The sequence below is a fragment of the Etheostoma cragini genome, chromosome 6 (genome assembly GCF_013103735.1).
Source record: "Etheostoma cragini isolate CJK2018 chromosome 6, CSU_Ecrag_1.0, whole genome shotgun sequence".
NCBI lineage: Eukaryota > Metazoa > Chordata > Actinopteri > Perciformes > Percidae > Etheostoma > Etheostoma cragini.
This window is the reverse complement of record NC_048412.1, coordinates 27459249-27477581: the sequence shown is the minus strand read 5'-3', so window position 1 is coordinate 27477581 and position 18333 is coordinate 27459249. Positions and strand designations below refer to the sequence as shown.

Sequence of the window (18333 nt, the reverse complement as noted above, 5' to 3'; positions counted from 1 at the left end):
TACTGTTAGTCATCATGGGCCTTCGTATCTACTGTGAGTACCACTGTCTTAGCTTGTTGGTGGTAGTCCTTATTTAAAGGACAGGTTCACATTACCCATATATACATAGAAACCTTTTTCTTGCTGTAATCTCTTCATACTTGCTCTGTGTAAATATGTATTCAAAGGTTTATCAGAAGCTAACATGAAGCTCAGAAGTCGGAGTTAGAGACGTTTTTTGTACAAACTTCACTCTGTTTTCCCAGACAAGATTTCTGCAGCAGAAGAGTGAACAGGAGGAATGATCAGAGAAAGGAAACCCAGTTTCAGTGATCATACACCCCCTAACTGTTTATAAGATGACATGAGTCCATCCTGTAATGGATGGAAGTCTGTTATTATAATGTAAACAAGTTGCATGAGCACTATAATTAAGAAGCACATTTTCATTTTACAGTTGGTGTTGTCTTAGAAAGCAAGATCAGAAACCTGACAACACGAAACCAGCAGCTGGAGACCCAAAACCAGCAGCTGGAGACCCAGAGGAACAACTTAACAGAACAAATACGAGACCTGGAGACAAACTGGAATAAACTCAACGTCAGTCGAGCTCAGTGGAGCATTGATGCCTACTGCCCCAAAACAAATAACGGTATGTTCAGATCCTATTAATTAGATCCAATAATAATATCATAATGCAGTAATGTTGTTTATTGGTTGGTCTCTGTTGTTTCAGTGAGACAATGTAAACCTTGTCAGGAGGGCTGGTTACTCAGAGACTCTAACTGCTATGTGTATCATGACGCTGCTCCTCCTGATCAGAAAACCTGGGAAGAAGCTCGACAAAACTGCAGAGGAAAGGGTTCAGATCTGGTTGTTGTACACAGTCAAGCGGAAAAGGTAAAGAGAAAACTGGTTATTTTTATGACACACAGGCAGAAATTGGGAGGAATCGGGGTGGGGGGGTCAGGTCATTCAAGTAAAACCACGTTGTGGATGGTAGATAATTAAATACTTCAAATAAATGTGTAAATAGTTGGTCCACTGCCTCACAGTGGTTTGGTCCACTGCCTCACAGTGGTTTGGTCCACTGTCCCACAGTGGTTTGGTCCACTGCCCCACAGTGGTTTGGTCCACTGTTTGGTTTTCTGCCTTTACGTTAATGCTAGGTAGAAGTCTGAGGGGCTCGTGGGATTCTTCAAAATGCCAAATTGAGCTGCAAAATGGGATGTTTAAAATCCAGCTTTAACATCGGGGAACCCAAGGAAAAGTAATCAATTCTAGATTCAGAGAAGCAGTCAGATAAGTGGGAGAGATAGTTCTCTCTTTTAACATCCATCCATCCATCTTCATCCACTTATCCGGTACCTTGGACCCCAATATTAGGGTAAAACTAACCTGTCTCACGCCGGTCTAATCCCAGCTCACGTTCCCTATTAGTGGGTGAACAATCCAACGCTTGGTGAAATCTGCTTCACAATGATAGGAAGAGCCGTAATCCAAGGATCATATAACTTCTTCTAACATACTTACAAATAATAAGTAATGACGTGTGTGTGTGTGTGTGTGTGTGTGTGTGTGTGTGTGTGTGTGTGTGTGTGTGTGTGTGTGTGTGTGTGTGTGTGTGTGTGTGTGTGTGTGTGTGTGTGTGTGTGTGTGTGTGTGTGTGTGTGTGTGTGTGTGTGTGTGTGTGTGTGTGTGTGTACAGCTGGCTGCCACTCCGAGCGAATGTGCAAGTCGCCATCAATTTTGGTGTAACTGCCCATATTCTAACTGTATATTGCAGAGAAATAACAGACGGTAAAAAGATCCCGTGTCAATCCTCTATAGCACACTGTATTGCTCTTAAGAAATTTTAATTTGAATGTCCTCCCCATCTGAAATTTACGACCATGAACAAAATTATTAAATTGAAATGTATTTTTTCCAGGTTAGAACACTGAGTCTGTAGATAACAGTGTGATTATTTAGTTATAGTGTTTAAATATCTGATAACTGTTTCTCTCTTGTCAGGATGCACTCAATGAATACAGCAAAGGTAGTTCAGGAACTGATGGGTACTGGTTTGGTCTGAGAGCTGAAGGAGGGAGATGGAAGTGGATTGATGGAAGTTATCTGACTGAAAGGTAAGAGACACATTCCTAAACACTCTGAATCCTAAAATCTATCAGCCTTGATCTAAACATCATGTTCTTCCCTCAGCTACTGGACACCACAGCCTCCTCCTCCTCCTCCTGCTACTGACGGTCAGTGTGTAATGTCTGTCAAGAACGTTGGATGGATATCAGTGAGCTGTGGTGATAGAAAACAATGGATCTGCATAATGAAGGCTTTATCTGTTTAAACACAGCAGTCAGACTCTGCATGATAATATCAACTGGCTTATAAATATCAAACTATGAAGACTTCTACTTCACAATTTTTCCAAGCTGTTTGTGTGTGTCTGAACAAACCGACACTCAGATTAAACGTATACCTGCAGTTAGCTTTTCTTCTTCCTTTTAAGAGACCAATGCTTATATTTCCTGTTTCTATGACATTTTGTTTTGTTGCTCCTGATTGGCCAACAGAGGGCGGTGCATCACTTGTTCTCAACAGAATGTTCCAGAGTCTGTTTCTATATGTATTTATACAGCTGATGGTTGAGTGGTATCTTTCTATCTAGAAGCAGTTTCATACAGACTGAATAAATGTTATGCCAAACATGTGTTGTTGTTCTCTTTTTCCTGAAAATGTCAGCACGCCAAACATGGGCATGTCGATCTGTTTCTGCCTTTCACGCAGTGCATGCTGGGATATGCTGTTAACAGACAACCTCAGGTACAGGGGAGGAGAGATGGATGTCTGTCCTCAGTATGGTGAACAATCAACTTCTGTGTGAACAATTATTGATTTGGTCTTTCCTCATTATCCCTTAACCCTCCTGTTGTCCTCGGGTCAAATTTGACTCCTTTAAAAAAAAATGTCTATATCTGAAATACGGGTTTGTTTTTAACCAAATTACCACAAAAAATGGATTAGATTCCTTCCAACGCTCTTTGCAAATACAACTGATCACTTTCATTCCTCTGATCTTAACTATTAGTCAAAATAATTCATCATTTCTGCTTTTTTAACTCAAATATTAGGTATAATTCTATATAAATGAGAGTTATTGACCATGAATTCCAAAAAGTAGTGTGAAAGTAGTGGTGGTAAGGTAGTGTTAGTGAAAACTAAAAAAAAGTCTGAAAAAGGGACAAAAATGTCAAATTTAGTCCGTTTTTGACCCGGGAGGACATCACAAGGTGAAGAATATGTGATAATGAGCTGTGTTGAAAGTTTAATGTTTAATTGGTCATCAATACATCACTGTGTCCATCAAAGTAGTTTTTTATTCTCACCATGTTTGGTCACAAAACACACTCCACGATCACGTTGTTGATCAAAAAGTAGAAATGAATGTTGGTCAGATGGGTCTTTGGTCTCTACAGAAAGAAATGATTGACTCTGTTTGATTATGATAAAAGATATTGTCTGTTGATGAAAGGTTGACAACACACAGCGTGGGTTAAAACCATTAAAGTCATATTAGAGTTCTACTTATGTTCACACTGTACGTTATCCATGTTCACACTGCACTACAACAGCATTTGTACCAGCCAGTGTTTTAGTAAAAGAGCATCACAGCGGAGCAGACGGCCTCCTAACGGCCCTCATACAGGACGCATGGAGGATGGTAATGCTCCAGCCCCTCCAGGTACATTTCACACATTTAATATTATTTAACATAAGATGTATTGATCAGAAATGTTTTTAAAAATGTGACAATGATGATTAATTAAAAGTATGAGTGTTTAAAAGCTCAGCTCAGCTGTAGGTTCTACTTCAAATGTATCCAAGTCACCTTTCACTGTTAAATCAACATTAAATTAATCTGAGTTCTTCTTCTTCTCTCAGACCAGAGGTCTCTCTTCTTCTCTCGGTCTTTTCCACTGATAGCAGTGTGTTGGCTGATACTGTTAGTCATCATGGGCCTTCGTATCTACTGTGAGTACCACTGTCTTAGCTTGTTGTTGATTGATTATAATTAAATTAAAGTTTATATTTTGTCAAGTCTGTCAGATGCTCATATGTTCATAAAAACACTTCTTGCTCAGTGTAATCCTCGCTAAATGAATGTTTGAATCATACACTGTATATAGACTGTACATTAATAATATATCCATTTATATTGGAGTAGTGGAATTTACTAAAGACAGTAAATGCAACACGTTTCTTTAATTTGTGCTGTAATTACAGGTGGTGATGTGTTAAAACCTAAACCTGCATCCTATATTGCTGTTTGTGTATCCATCTTCTAATTAGTCGGTCTGGAGGCGTCGCCATGTTCCTTAGCTGCTGATTGGTTGGTTGCAGGAGAACACCTGGAGAAGGTTAATTAGTGTGAGAGCAGTTCGTCACTCTCTCGTGTCCGGCCGCCTCAGGTAGGACACCGAGCCGATGAGAAACCGGATCCCGGAGCGGTTCCGTTGTTCACGGACCTGCTGATGCGGGGAGAGACAAAATTGCAGCCGCTGTTAATTCTAAGTTACAGAGCAGTGTGTTTACTGAAGGAGTTGTTAGCAGCTAGCTTAACCACAAGCAACGCCGCCATTAGCGTGCTTGAACTTCAGTAACGTTAGCTCAGATGCTAATCTGAGGCTAGTTTCATAGAGGACTACAAGGAACCAGGTAGCGCACTGGGTGACCAGGTAAAGCCCAGCTCCGCCTCTGGAGACGTGGGTGCAGAGAGACTCTTTCCACCGGACTGTTGACCTCGGACCCGTGGTCTCCGCCCCCCAGGACCGAGTCTACTACCGAGGTCACCTAAAGGTCAGCGGGGTGAGTGTGGCCCATGCACGCCGATAATCCTGCACCTGGGGGGGCGGGTTAAGTGTAAAAAACAATTGCTGGATTTTTTTGTTTTTGTTCACAATGTGGGCCTATATTCATATTATGAGGTTTGGAGTAATATAACTGTAGGTGACAGTGTTTAAAGGGCCTTTTAGTATCCATATATATTACTGTTATAGACTTATATGAAACTTCAACTGCAGCATTTATGTTGAGTTTTTAATAATTACAGGGTATAATCTTTTAGTGTTCTTTATCTCTTTGCATCAGACTAAATTCTCTTACAACTGAGTCTGTTCAGCTTATATCACCCAGAATGTTACACAGCTAATGAACATTTCCAGATCCATAACACAATATTGCATCACGCGTCACACTTTTACTCACTCTATGCCACAATATGAACAATCATGTCGTCCTCAGTGGGAGTATTTACTAGATACGTAAGGAGTTATCCAGCACATAGTCGGTACCTTAGCATAATGTTACGTGACTCACGTAACTTTTCCCAGACAACAGACTTGGTTTTGCCTTTTTTGCACAATAAGTTTGGTTGCCCTCCTTCTGCCATCTTTATTGCACAGCCCTACACTAACCTGTTATTGTGAATAACTTGAAAAATGATTTTCTTCTTTGTTATGCTTGTTTCTGACATTTTATATTGTTGGTCCAGATTGGTCAACAGAGGGCTCTGCATCACTTGTTCTCATCAGAATCAATGTATCTAAATACTGCTTCAATCAATACAGTTTTTGTTCTTCTCACTAAAGGAGAAGACTTGAGACATTAGGCCCGTTCGAGATGAGCCAGGTCTGCGCAGAATCAATCACTGGCGATCGGCGCCCGTTGCATGCTGGGTAGATTTGTGTCCGACTTGCTCTGACGTCGTGCACACGTAGGAAACGGAAATCTCACGAGAGCAAGGCGGCCGCAGTTGCATTTCACCAACTTCAAGAGGTCTTCTCAGCTGATTGAACAACTGATTGGTTTACAACATGATGATGTTTTATATAAACTTTTTGTTTTTGAATCGGAGGGATTTTAATTGCTATTTGTCCGATTTAAAGACTTATTCTGTACTGAACACACGGGGTGTGGCTGATAGACGTTTAGAAGTCAGAGAGACTAAATCTGTTCAGACCACGGATCATCTACAGTCTGTTGTTAATGAAAATCAGCAACAGATCGCATGTAGAGCACTTTGACAGCTACTCTGTCATAATTAAAACAACTGGAGACTGGGTACCAGCTGATATGTGGGTCTGATTATATTTTATTAAACTTCTGTCCAGTTACTTCCTGTCCAGCCTGAAGGCGGCTGGAAACAGTCCGACTTTACCGCAGCTTTCTGTCCCCCCCCCCTCGTCCACTTTCCAGGCGAGGCGCAGTTCATCTCGAACGAGCCTATTAGCTGCTAACCAAACAGGAACTCTGTCACGACTTCAAAATAAAACTACAACCACACACTTTACTGAGAAATATAAATTGGTTTGTTGTAAACTTTATCATATCCATTCAGACTTCACACCGGCTCTGTTCCCTTCTTAAAAGATGAACGCTTTTCTGCTTGTTTGATATTCTAATATATATAATTTTTAGAGTAAAGAATTAGAGTAAAACTTTAAACATCTCTTTTGTGCAACAGTATGTTGCATTATTACTTTTCATAATGCATGATGCTTTTGAAGGACACAGTGGCAGCAAACACTTTGGAAATGGCTAAATGTATTCTTTCATTAGAGACTGCAGACAGTAATGTCCACCACTATACTTCCCCTTCTCATTAATACATTATTATTATTATTATTATTATTATTATTATTATTATTACTATTATTATTAGCTGCAGTAATACAAAAACCGACAAAGCAGAAGTCCCGTAAAGAGCATCACAGCGGAGCAGACTAACGGCCCTCATATGTAACTATGTTACGCTCCAGCCTGGACTGTGGAGGAAGTGGAAACTTGAAACAGAATCATTAGTACTGCGCTCCTAAACTTTGTGTTGACAGCATCAATTTATTACACCGATTTGGCTACGATTCCTCCAAAAAAACACCTTCCCTCACTTGGAGACGGTTGCTAGGTGATGGCAACAAATAAAACATGATGGTCGGACCCGGTACCTGCCCGGAAAAACCAACCACCCTACCATGAATTCTACAAAAACATGTAAGGAGTTCAACATGTTAACCTTCCCATGTGTAAAAAAAATAATAATATGCCTTTCTTTAATGAAGTCTTCTTCATATCCTACAAGTACAAATGCACTAGCCTACTGTATTTGTCATGTTATAAAGTAAACTCCTCCACCTCATTGACCTTTATCTGAGCTATTATAGCTGTTGAAGTTTGAATTATGTCTCTATCTGCAGCTTTATGTGGTCCATTTCCAGATTTCTATATAGATTTCTAATCTTATTCTCTAAGTAGAACTTGTCCAGCTGTTTCACACGGAGCTACAGTAACACAACATTACATCTTCCCAGTGCCAGGCCTTCTTAATGTCATTGTAAGTCATGGGCTGATGCTGAACATCCTACAGAGCCATGTTGGGCTGTAGAGGTGCATGGCCTCTCTTCTTTCTACTTGTAATTACCAGCATTGGTCTGTTGAAGAGAGGAAGTGTCATCAGGTACACCATCAGTAAGGGTAAGTTATTTTTAAAGGTGTTAACTTCAATACGCCTCTGTATCTTTTACTGCAGCTGACGGTGTGACTTCATCTTCCTCTAAGTGGATTAAAAAATATTAATTTAAAACATTTTGTGTTCCAGTCTCTAATCCATTATGAACCATCTGAGATGTGGTCTGGTTCACTATCAGAGGAAATCAAAGAAGAAGAAGACTATGTTAATGCTCCAGTCTGGACTTTGCATAAAGTCGCACCCCCCTCCAGGTACACTTCACACATTTAATATTGTTAAACATGAGATTTATCAATCATTCCAACAAGATGTTCTATATCTACTGTGAGTACCACTGTCTTAGCTTGTTGCTTAATTATAATTAAAGGACAGGTTCACACTTTTCAACAACATCCTCTCTCTGTTGCTCTAGTTACTTCTGTCATTTCTGCAAACAACGCCGAACTGACGGCAGAAATGCAACATCTGGAGACACTGATGCAGCATCTACATATGTCCAAAGACAACTCGACGATGAGAACTAGAGGAGAGACCACGACAATCTGACCCTCCAGTTTGACAACTTAACACAAGATTGTACTGTCTTTGAAAGCATGACTTGACTGCAGATAAAATGGCTTTCTCAACTAATAGAAGAAGTTGTTTTTTCACACTTTTCAGATGCGCTGCGGTTTTAAAACACCAGTACTTAGTGTATCCGCCTGCAAGTCAGACTGAACCCAACAGAGCGACTGTAACCATGGCGGAGGAGGTTAGCTACGCTTCGGTTGTATTCAAAAGTAACAAACATCCTCAAACCCAAGGTAAGTTTAGTATTTCTTTTCTTCTTTTTTAAATTGAGTATCAATAATTGATATCTTGAAACTTATGCTGTTGCTGTGGATCGGATACTGTATCTTTTTTCTATCTTTGATATCTAGACTACAATCTTGTAAAATGGTGTCTATTAGATCTCTTTTTTGCTTTCTATTAAAGTTTAATTTGGTATAATAAGATCTAAGTATGTATCTTAGGTCCAATACAAGCCCTAATAGTAATTCTGAGATTGTGTCATTGAAACTTTCAGCTAAAAAGGAGGAAACTGTGTATGATGAAGTGAAGGGACGGAGTGAGACAATTGAATTAACTGCTGACACAAACGGTAGGTTGTCAAAAATTATAATTCTAATATTTTTAACTTTGAACTGTGAGTTTTTACTTTTTAAAATCTCTCTTTGGGACAGTGTTCAACGTGTGCAGCTAATGTTACAGCCCCTACTACTTCTACAAAAACACTATAAATACTTCCAATGTTATGGTTTCTATCGCTATAGTTAAGCACAATGACACGTAATATGCTTGCAGTGTAAGATATGCAGGACCATATCTACAGTCCTCGTTCTGTTAAAATACAGTTCCTTGCGAAAGTATTCGGCCACCTTGAACTTTTCAACCTTTTCACACATTTCAGGCTTCAAACATAAAGATACAAAAAAAATTATTTTTCGTGAAGAATCACCAACAAGTGGGACACAATTGTGAAGTGGAACAAAATCGATTGGATATTTAAAACTTTTTTAGCAAATAAAAAACTGAAAAGTGGTACATGCTAAATTATTTGGACCATTTACTTTCAGTGCAGCAAACTCACTCCAGAAGTTCAGCGAGGATCTCTGAATGATCCAATGTTGTCCTAAAGTGTGTGTGTGTGTGTGTGTGTGTGTGTGTGTGTGTGTGTGTGTGTGTGTGTGTGTGTGTGTGTGTGTGTGTGTGTGTGTGTGTGTGTGTGTGTGTGTGTGTGTGTGTGTGTGTGTGTGTGTGTGAGAGAGAGATCAAGTCTCTGTATAAATGCACCTGCTCTGTGATAGTCTCAGGGTTCTGTTGAAAGCGCAGAGAGCATCATGAAGACCAAGGAACACACCAGGCAGGTCCGTAATACTGTTGTGGAGAAAGTTAAAGCCGGATTTGGATACAAAAAGATTTCCCAAGCTTTAAACATCCCAAGGAGCACTGTGCAAGCGATCATTTTGAAATGGAAGGAGTATCAGACCACTGCAAATCTACCAAGACCTGGCCGTCCCTGTAAACTTTCAGCTCAGACAAGGAGAAGATGATCAGAGATGCAGCCAAGAGGCCCATGATTCCTCTGGATGAACTGCAGAGAACTACAGCTGAGGTGGGAGAGTCTGTCCATAGGACAACAATCAGTCGTACACTGCACAAATCTGGCCTTCATGGAAGAGTGGCAAGAAGAAAGCCATTTCTCAAAGATATCCATAAAAAGTCTTGTCTAAAGGTTGTCACAAGCCACCTGGGAGACGCACCAAACATGTGGGAGAAGGTGCTCTGGTCAGATGAAACCAAAATCAAACTTTTTGGCCACAATGCAAAACGATACGTTTGGCGTAAAAGCAACACAGCTCAAGCAGCAAAAGTTGGCTCCACAAAGTAACGCAAGGGGGCAATTAATTTTGCAAGCACCACTTTTCAGTTTTTTTTTATTCTCTCTCTCTCTCTCTCTCTCTCTCTCTCTCTGTGTGTTTCCTCAGACAGGGTTTCCTTGTATATGAATATATAATAATTAATTTTTAATAATAAATAATTTTGTACTTAAAGACAATCTTTGAAAGGTACTTTCTTGATTTGGTTAACTTAGACTGCAAATGTATTTGTATGTTTGTTGTCTCAGCAGGATTCTATCAAGACAAGACAGCAAACAGATGTTGTAATGTCCAGTATCAGCGGCTGGCCTGTTGTTTGGGGATTCTTTGTGTCATTCTGCTGTCGGTCATCATAGCAGTCGTCGTCCTCTACCACCGTAAGTTTACTGAACAGGCCGTCCATGCGTGACAGTGTTTGATATATAAATGATGACTTTGCCATATTCAGAATGAGACCGAAGCCCCGATGAGAAAATACACATGCACTGTATGCATAAAAGTACTTAAATGATAAGTCCGGTGATTTAGTATTTTTCTTTTCAACAAATCCCATAATCAGACCCAAACCAACAATAAATGTGTCCACCATTAATACAGTAGTGTGTGTATCAAAGCCTGATATATCAACCTGTTCTCAGTGTCGGATACCGATGCAAAAATCAAGTTTTAGCGTCTCTTTGGAATGCACCAGCCAGAGCAGCAGCACGACCTCGACGCTGTAAGATGATGTAGTATTGAGAGCGGTAACGAGTAGTACGAAAGATGATCTGTATGACGCCGAGAGTCCCAACCAAGTGCGTCTAAAGGAGACTTTTTGCATTGATAAGAAAGGCCATTGGCACCTGGTCAGTGACTGAAAGACTTCACCAACAAGTACATTATTCTATTCTACTGTTTACTCCTGTTTGAGTAATGTTGACTTAAAACTAGTTGTCAGCTGTTTTAGGCAATGTGAGATATTTAGAGTCTTTAGTGTGATCTTAAGTTTAATCTTGGGCCTGAGGGGGACACAGGGTCCATTGGGGAAGTCAGAAAACATTGTGAGACAGACTAAGAGTTGGTTTGAGTCTTTTCAAGGGATTTGTTAAAATCTTCCAAAAGGCTGCAGAATGTAGAGTAAGACAGACAGGAAATAACTTCCAAAGGTGGCTAAATGTCAACAACAAATATTACTATAATTAAGAAGTTAATGTTCATTTTGCAGTTTCTACAGTAAGTCATCAGAGTGATGAAAGTGGGCTGATGGCTTCCAATCGCAACCTGACAAACCTCAACAACAAACTCATCTTAGACAATGAAAAGACGATGAGGGACAACAACAATCTGACAGTCCAGTTGGACAACCTGACACAAAACTATGTCTTAGAAAGCAAGATCACAGACCTGACTACACGAAACCAGCAGCTGGAGACCCAAAACCAGCAGCTGGAGACCCAGAGGAACAACTTAACAGAACAAATACGAGACCTGGAGACAAACTGGAATAAACTCAACGTCAGTCGAGCTCAGTGGAGCATTGATGCCTACTGCCCCAAAGATAAAGGTATGTTCAGATCCTATTAATTAGATCCAATAATAATATCACAGTGCAGTAATGTTGTTGACTGGTTGGTCTCTGTTGTTTTAGGGAGACGGTGTAAAGCCTGTCAGGAGGGATGGGAACTCACCGAGCCCAGCTGCTATGAGGTTAACAATGTTTCTTCTGATCAGAAAACCTGGGAAGAAGCTCGAGAAGACTGCAGAGGAAAGGGTTCAGATTTGGCTGTTTATACTAAAGAGGAACATGTAATGAGAAAACTGGGAATTTTTATAATAAACTGGTGAACATTGAAACATATTGTCTGTTGGTTTCAACAATGTGAGTCTGTTGATCAGTATGTTTAAGTATAGTGACTAAATCTCTGATAACTTTTTCTATCTTTTCAGGGCGTAATCAGTAAATACAGCGTGAGTAGTTCAGGAACTGATGGATACTGGTTTGGTCTGAGAGCTGAAGGAGGGAGATGGAAGTGGGTTGATGGAAGTGATCCAAATAAAACGTAAGAAACATATTCCTAAACCATTTTAATCATAAACTCTATCAGCCTTGATCTAAACATCATGTTCTCTCCTTAGTAAGTGGACACCACACAATCCTCCTACTGACGGTCAGTGTGTAATGTCTGTCCAGAACGCAGCATGGCAATCAGTGAGCTGTACTGAGAAAAAAAGATGGATCTGCAAAATGAAGGCTTTATCTGTTTAAACACAGCAGTCAGACTCTGCATGATCAAATATATATCAAATATCAAATATGTGTTTGTGCTCTGTGTGTTTCTCTCTGAGTCTTTGTTAGAGATGCAGTGATTACATGTTTTATACCAGATTGATGAAAGGGAACAACTTCCTGTTTCCTCTTATTTTAAAGTTTAACTTGTTACAGCAGGAGGCGCTGCATCGCTCCTTCTCACCACGATGTTTCCAACAAACTTCTCTTTGAGTGTTTGTATCCTGATGGAAATCATGTTAAAATGAAGAGTTGACTAATGATTTTATTACTTTGATTAAAAACGCTGCACACTGTTGGTGTTGGTATTGTCTTTTTTGTACATATTGCTTATTGACTCTTTAACATGACATGACATAATATCACATCAGGTCACTTTGGGGTGAACAATAACTATTTTAATCATTTTATAAATGAATACAGTTCACAGAATGAATGTTTAGCTGACAAATCTGCCACATTTAAATTAAAATGCCATCATAACAATAGTTTATTTATAGTGTATCACATGTTAATCAGACATTTACAGTAAAACAGCACTTGTAGCACATTAAAAACATAAGCAATAAAACCAACACATAAAACAAGCATATTAAAAGTAATATCCGAGTGGCTCTAATTGCAAACCCCCACCAACGCCGTATGTTGAGAAACTCGTCCTGATTGGATGATTGCATCACGTGGGGCTAGCTGCTCCTGATTTTCAAAACTGACCATAATGGACTACAATCTCATATTTTACGTGAATAGTTCACCGAAACGTGTTCGTGAAAAGATATTATGCGTGAAATACACTAAGCAGTTTCTGAATCTGTCTTCATTTCAGTTTGACAAATGTTAGTTTAAAAGATTTTCTTCAGCTTTTAAGAAGCGCTGAGTTTTGCATAAAGTTGGCTGAATTCAACGTTATGCAAATGAGGTGCGGGCGCTTCTTCTCCTGGAGAGGTGTGGTGTGTTTGCTGCTGACACCAGCATCTAGGAAAACACGGTGACTGGCCTGAAGGGACACTAAACTGTTAATTATCAATAACTTGAAGTGTGATTTTCTTCTTTGTCATTCTTGTTTCTGACATTTTATATTGTTGGTCCGGTTGGTCAACAGAGGGCTCTGCATCACTTTTTCTCATCAGAATCAATGTATTTAAATACTGCTTTAATAAGAAGTTTTTTTTTAATTCTCACTAAAGGAGAAGACTTGAGACATTAGCTGCTAACCAAACAGGAACTCTGTCACGACTTCAAAATAGAACTAAAACTTAAACACATTTCTTAGAAATATAAATTGGTTTGTTGTAAACTTTATCATTTCCCTTCAGCCTTCACACCAGCTCTGTTCCTTCCTTAAAAGATGAACTTTTTTCTTTTGGTGAGATATTATAATATATATAATAATAGAGTAAAACTTTAAACATCTCTTTTGTGCAACAGTATGTTGTATTATTACTTTTCATAATGCATGATGCTTTTGAAAGACACAGTGGCAGCAAAACCTTTGGAAATGGCAAAATGTCTCATTTCATTAGAGACACTGCAGACAGTAATGTCCACCACTATACTTCCCCTTCTCAACAACACGTTATTATTAGCTGTAGAAATGCAAAAAACGACTAATCCGAAGCAGTAGTCCAGTGTAAAGGATCACAGCGGACCAGACGCCCCCCTAACAGCCCTCATACAGGACTGCAGCAGGACTTCAAACATCTGGTCAGGATGAAGAGAAACCAGGAGGAGGAAATTGGTACTTTAACATATTGTGTTTATGTGTCTGCATGTAAGATATTATCTACTACACGTATTTATGTACCACAATGTTTATATTTCAGAGGAAATCGAAGAAGAAGATGACGATGTTAATGCTCCAGCCTGGACTGTGCATAAAGTGGCAGCGCCTCCAGGTACACTTTACACATTTAATATTGTTAAATATGAGATTTATTCATCAAAAAAAGTTAATAATATGAGTGTAAAAGCTCAGTACTTTTCCCTGTAGGACTTCAAATGTATTCAGATCACCTTTGACTGTTAAATCAACATCATTAACTCCACTGAGTTCTTCTTCTTCTCTCAGACCAGAGGTCTCTCTTCTTCTCTCGGTCTTTTCACTGATCTGATACATTTTGTTTTTTTTGACACACAGTTTTGAAAATTGTGAAGTAGAAGTCATAGTTTGATATTGATAAGCCAGTTAATATTATCATGCAGAGTATCCGATAGCCTTCTCAAGTAGCAGTATGCAGTGTTTAAACAGATAAAGCCTCCTTTTTGCAGATCCATCTATTTCTTTCATTACAGCTCACTGATCTCCACCCCATGTTCTGGACAGACATCACACACTGACCGGGATAAGGACGTGGTGGATATGGTACCCAGTAGGCTGACTGTGATGCCCAGTGGCTGAGGGAAGAAGAACATGATGTTTAGATCAAGGCTGATAGATTTTAGGATTCAGAGTGTTTAGGAATGTGTCTCTTACCTTTCAGTCAGATCACTTCCATCAATCCACTTCCATCTCCCTCCTTCAGCTCTCAGACCAATCCAGTATCCAATGATAGATGTACTGAACCAGCTGTAGTAATTGAGTGCATACTGACAAAAACAGGAAAAGTTATCAGATCTGCAGAATCACAGAGAGTACAGACCTGCAGAAAGTTCCCACAGTTATCTCATCACCTGTTCCTCTTGATTATGCACAATGACGAAATCTGAACTTTGTCTTCTGCATACTTCTCGAGCTTCTTCCCAGGTGTTATGACCAGAAGGATCTTCAGCGTCATGGACCACATAGCAGCTGGAGTTGTTGACTCTCCAGCCCTCCTGGCAGGCTTGACACTGTCTCACTGAAACAACGGAGACCAACCAATGAACAACTTTACTGCACTGTGTTATTATGATGCTTCATATTTTTATTAATAGGATCTGAACATACCGTTATCTTTATCTTTGGGGCAGTAGGCATCAATGCTCCACTGAGCTCGACTGACGTTGAGTTTCTTCCAGTTTGTCTCCAGGTCTCGGATCTGTTCTGTTAAGTTGGTCCTCTTGGTCTCCAGCTGCTGGTTCACTGCAGTCAGGTCTTTGATCTTGCTTTCTAAGGCAGTATAGTTATGTGTCAGGAGATCAAACTGGACTGTCAGATCGTTGCAGTACTTCGCCATGTTTTCATGTGCAGCCAGTAGAGTGGTGTTCAGATGCTGTATCAGGGTTTCCAGCTGCTGGGTTTCTGCCGTCAGCTTGGCGTTGCTTTCAGAAGTGACTACAGGAACAGAGAAATGTGATGGATTCTGAGACTTTAATTCAAGGCAAGTTTATTTACACACATTTTATACAACAACAAAAGAAATAAGGAAGTATTCATTATAATAATATAAGAAGTCATTATAATAAAAGGCATTACAAGGCTAACTTGTTTTAAATCTATTTTTAATCAATAGTCAGTGTCCGTATGATCATTAAAACTGGGTTTTCATGCTTGAATTGATCATTCCTCCAGTTTCTACTAGAGAATAAGAGCTCCCCTTTCTAATGCACTTCCAATGTAAAAGTTGGATGTTTATGTTAAATCCTGTCTGAAAGATTGAACTTTGTACTGAAAAGGTTGTAACTTCATGATACACTTGATTTCTCTAACTCAGACTGCTGAAGCCTCATATTAGCTGCAGATATATCGTTACACAGGACCAGTATGGAGGAGGAAGGATTACACCAAACTGGTATATATATGTGCATATGGGCATCTGACAAACTTGACAACATGTGAACCTGTCCTTTAAAATAAATAAGGACTGCCAACAACAAGCTAAGACAGTGGTACTCACAGTAGATACGAAGGCCCATGATGACTAACAGTATCAGCCAGCACACTGCTATCAGTGGAAAGGACCGAGAGAAGAAGAGAGACCTCTGGTCTGAGAGAAGAAGAAGAACTCAGTGGAGTTAATCATGTTGATTTAACAGTCAAAGGTGACTTGAATACATTTGAAGTCATACAGGGAAAAGTACTGAGGTTTTACACACTCACATTTTTAATATTCATCTTTAGCATTTAAAAAAACAACCATTTTTGATGAATACATCTCATGATTAACAATATTAAATGTGTGAAGTGTACCTGGAGGGGCTGCCACTTCATCCACAGTCCAGGCTGGAGCCTCAACATAGTTATATTCTTCTTCAATTTCTTCTGAAAGATAAACATCTGTAGACAACATTGTGGTACATAAACATATTGTAGATAATGTCTTACATGCAGACACACAAACAGAATATTTTAAATTACCTAGTTCCTCCTGTGGTTTTCTCTTCATCCTGACCAGATGTTTGAAGTCCTGCTCCAGTCCTGGATGAGGACTGTTAGGGGGGCGTCTGCTCCGCTGTGGTGATAGTCAAATGCTGCTTTGTTGTTTTTCCAACTTAGCAGATACAACACAGCTGGACTTGTTTTTTCATCAATTGGGCAGCCAATGAGAATGTGTTGACGTGAAGGGGAAGTCTAATGTGTGCATTGCTGTCCGCAGCGTCTCTCGTGGTGAGACCACATGGGGAACAAAGTCAGAAAAGTACAGATCCTGGTTGTTTAAAATTAGAGAATGTCAATACATGTGTTTTATTTGATCATGTCTGGTTGTCATTCCTTATTATCAAATTGCACCAATAAGCTTCTTAAATAAAGATGCTGCCACACATGGTTTTTCTTCCATATTGCTCAGATTAAAAGGGACTTAAATTCAGATGCAGTTCATAATGTTAACGGCTGCAGAAGACCAAATGCAGATTTGGTTGTTATAGGAAGTGCGGGGGAGCAGGTGTTGAGGACACAGTGGGTCTGGCCAATGAGGATGTGAACCTGTTGGAAACAGCTGAACCGCAGTTTTAAAATACATTACTGTCTCTGAAATGAAATCAAGAAATGCACATAAAGTACATTTGACGTATATTAGATATACCTTGTGATTGAATACTTACAGGATTTTTATTCTCAATAGATTAGAAGTTTTCAAGAAAACTATATTCCTAGAAAATAGGAAATTAAAATAGGTGTAAAATTGCTTTATCAAATTTTTACAGGTAAATATAATTTATATTATGCTACTCCTATGATCCTATATTATCCTAATTTTGCTTTATTACTCTAATTACATATTCAATTTGATTTTAACGTCACTTAAACCGCAGTATTGTTTCTTGTATTACGCACCATACAAAACCTTTATTTGACGCCACTTTACTTCAGTCTACCTTCTGCTCATTGGCTGTTGTTTGCCTGTTTTTTTGTGTGTGTTTACTTATTTGTTTTTTTTTGCTTTTATTGAAGAAATTGCTGCTGTAAGAAGGGAATTTCCCCGCTGTGGGATGAATAAAGTATTATCTAATCTAATCTAATCTAATCTAATAAAGGTGATATTATGAAAATGGATAACCTAAAGAGCTATTACGTGTTTGTTTTCTTTTGTTAATTTGCTCCATAAACATGATTGTAAAATAAAAAATATGCAGTATATGTACATATAAAAAAGCATGATTGATTAAAAGTATACAATTTTACAATGTTTTATGGATAAGTAATGTCCAGAAACGTGTACTGTATTGTGTATAAAACTTCTTATTTAAAGGTCACCTCGCTGGCAAATGTTTAACTCTTTCAAAACTTGCCTTATAATCATTGACTATTATTTGTATTTATGTATTTATCATAAGGAGCCCTGTTAGCGCCTAGATTACCAGCTAGTCTTCCTGGGGTCCAGCTAGAGATCTTTTTAAGATCTAGAAGAGATATTTTGAATGTGAAGGTTGAATACTGTGATTATGTTTTGCTGAGTCAAGCTTTTAAAATAAAAAGTAATGGGCCTGTTATTATTTATGAAGGCATATATATATACACATATATGTATATTTATTATTATTTATTTATTATTTATTTATTTGTATTAATACTAGCCTGGACGCTGAAGTTCTAGTGGTATTACACTCTCCTGTACAGTTGGTGGCGGTATACTATAACAACAGTGATCTGCCACTAACAAAAACCGAGAAGAAGAAGTGTTTCCCGGAAACAACATGGTTGTTTTGGTATCCGGTGTTCCGGTTTAACGAGAGTCCATGTTAACTGGCGACCGTCAGCCAAAAGCGTCTGTTGTTGTCGTAGTGAC

At 39.1% G+C, this 18333-nt stretch overlaps 3 protein-coding genes and 2 long non-coding RNA genes across 7 annotated transcripts in view; 4 read left to right on the top strand and 1 right to left on the bottom strand.

Moving 5' to 3' along the window:
* The window catches only part of LOC117945925 (C-type lectin domain family 12 member B-like), a 49452-nt gene extending 37246 nt beyond the window's left edge, over positions 1–12206 (top strand). The window contains exons 3-8 of one of the 2 annotated variants that reach the window (XM_034873668.1): positions 8568–8642; positions 10170–10298; positions 11126–11464; positions 11549–11706; positions 11848–11960; positions 12037–12206. In XM_034873668.1, coding sequence (XP_034729559.1) covers positions 8568–8642; positions 10170–10298; positions 11126–11464; positions 11549–11706; positions 11848–11960; positions 12037–12166 — 944 coding nt within the window. In that variant the 3' untranslated portion in view covers positions 12167–12206. Of the gene's footprint in view, positions 1–715; positions 880–1992; positions 2106–2181; positions 2425–8567; positions 8643–10169; positions 10299–11125; positions 11465–11548; positions 11707–11847; positions 11961–12036 lie in introns of those variants that run through there. The other variant, XM_034873669.1, reaches the window with a different exon arrangement.
* LOC117945951 lies at positions 3707–7930 on the top strand. Its single transcript, XR_004656925.1, has 3 exons — positions 3707–3718; positions 3919–4008; positions 7914–7930. It is a non-coding gene; the product is annotated as an uncharacterized LOC117945951 (long non-coding RNA).
* A 1605-nt stretch (positions 12207–13811) lies between the features above and the next one.
* Positions 13812–14294, top strand: LOC117945952. The gene is made up of 3 exons (XR_004656926.1): positions 13812–13925; positions 14011–14082; positions 14256–14294. It is a non-coding gene; the product is annotated as an uncharacterized LOC117945952 (long non-coding RNA).
* Positions 14295–14316: 22 nt separating this feature from the next.
* Positions 14317–16559, bottom strand: LOC117945935 (C-type lectin domain family 10 member A-like). The gene is made up of 7 exons (XM_034873681.1): positions 16464–16559; positions 16296–16367; positions 16003–16092; positions 15114–15440; positions 14858–15024; positions 14661–14773; positions 14317–14581 (listed from the first exon to the last, which is right to left on the bottom strand). The coding sequence occupies exons 1-7, from the start codon at positions 16489–16491 to the stop codon at positions 14428–14430; spliced, it is 951 nt and encodes a 316-aa protein (XP_034729572.1). The 5' UTR covers positions 16492–16559; the 3' UTR covers positions 14317–14427.
* Positions 16560–18206: 1647 nt separating this feature from the next.
* The window catches only part of capn7 (calpain 7), a 21359-nt gene continuing 21232 nt past the window's right edge, over positions 18207–18333 (top strand). For both annotated transcript variants that reach the window (XM_034873653.1, XM_034873651.1), the window contains exon 1: positions 18207–18257. The gene's annotated coding sequence lies outside the window, so the exon portion shown is untranslated. The remainder of the gene's footprint in view (positions 18258–18333) is intronic.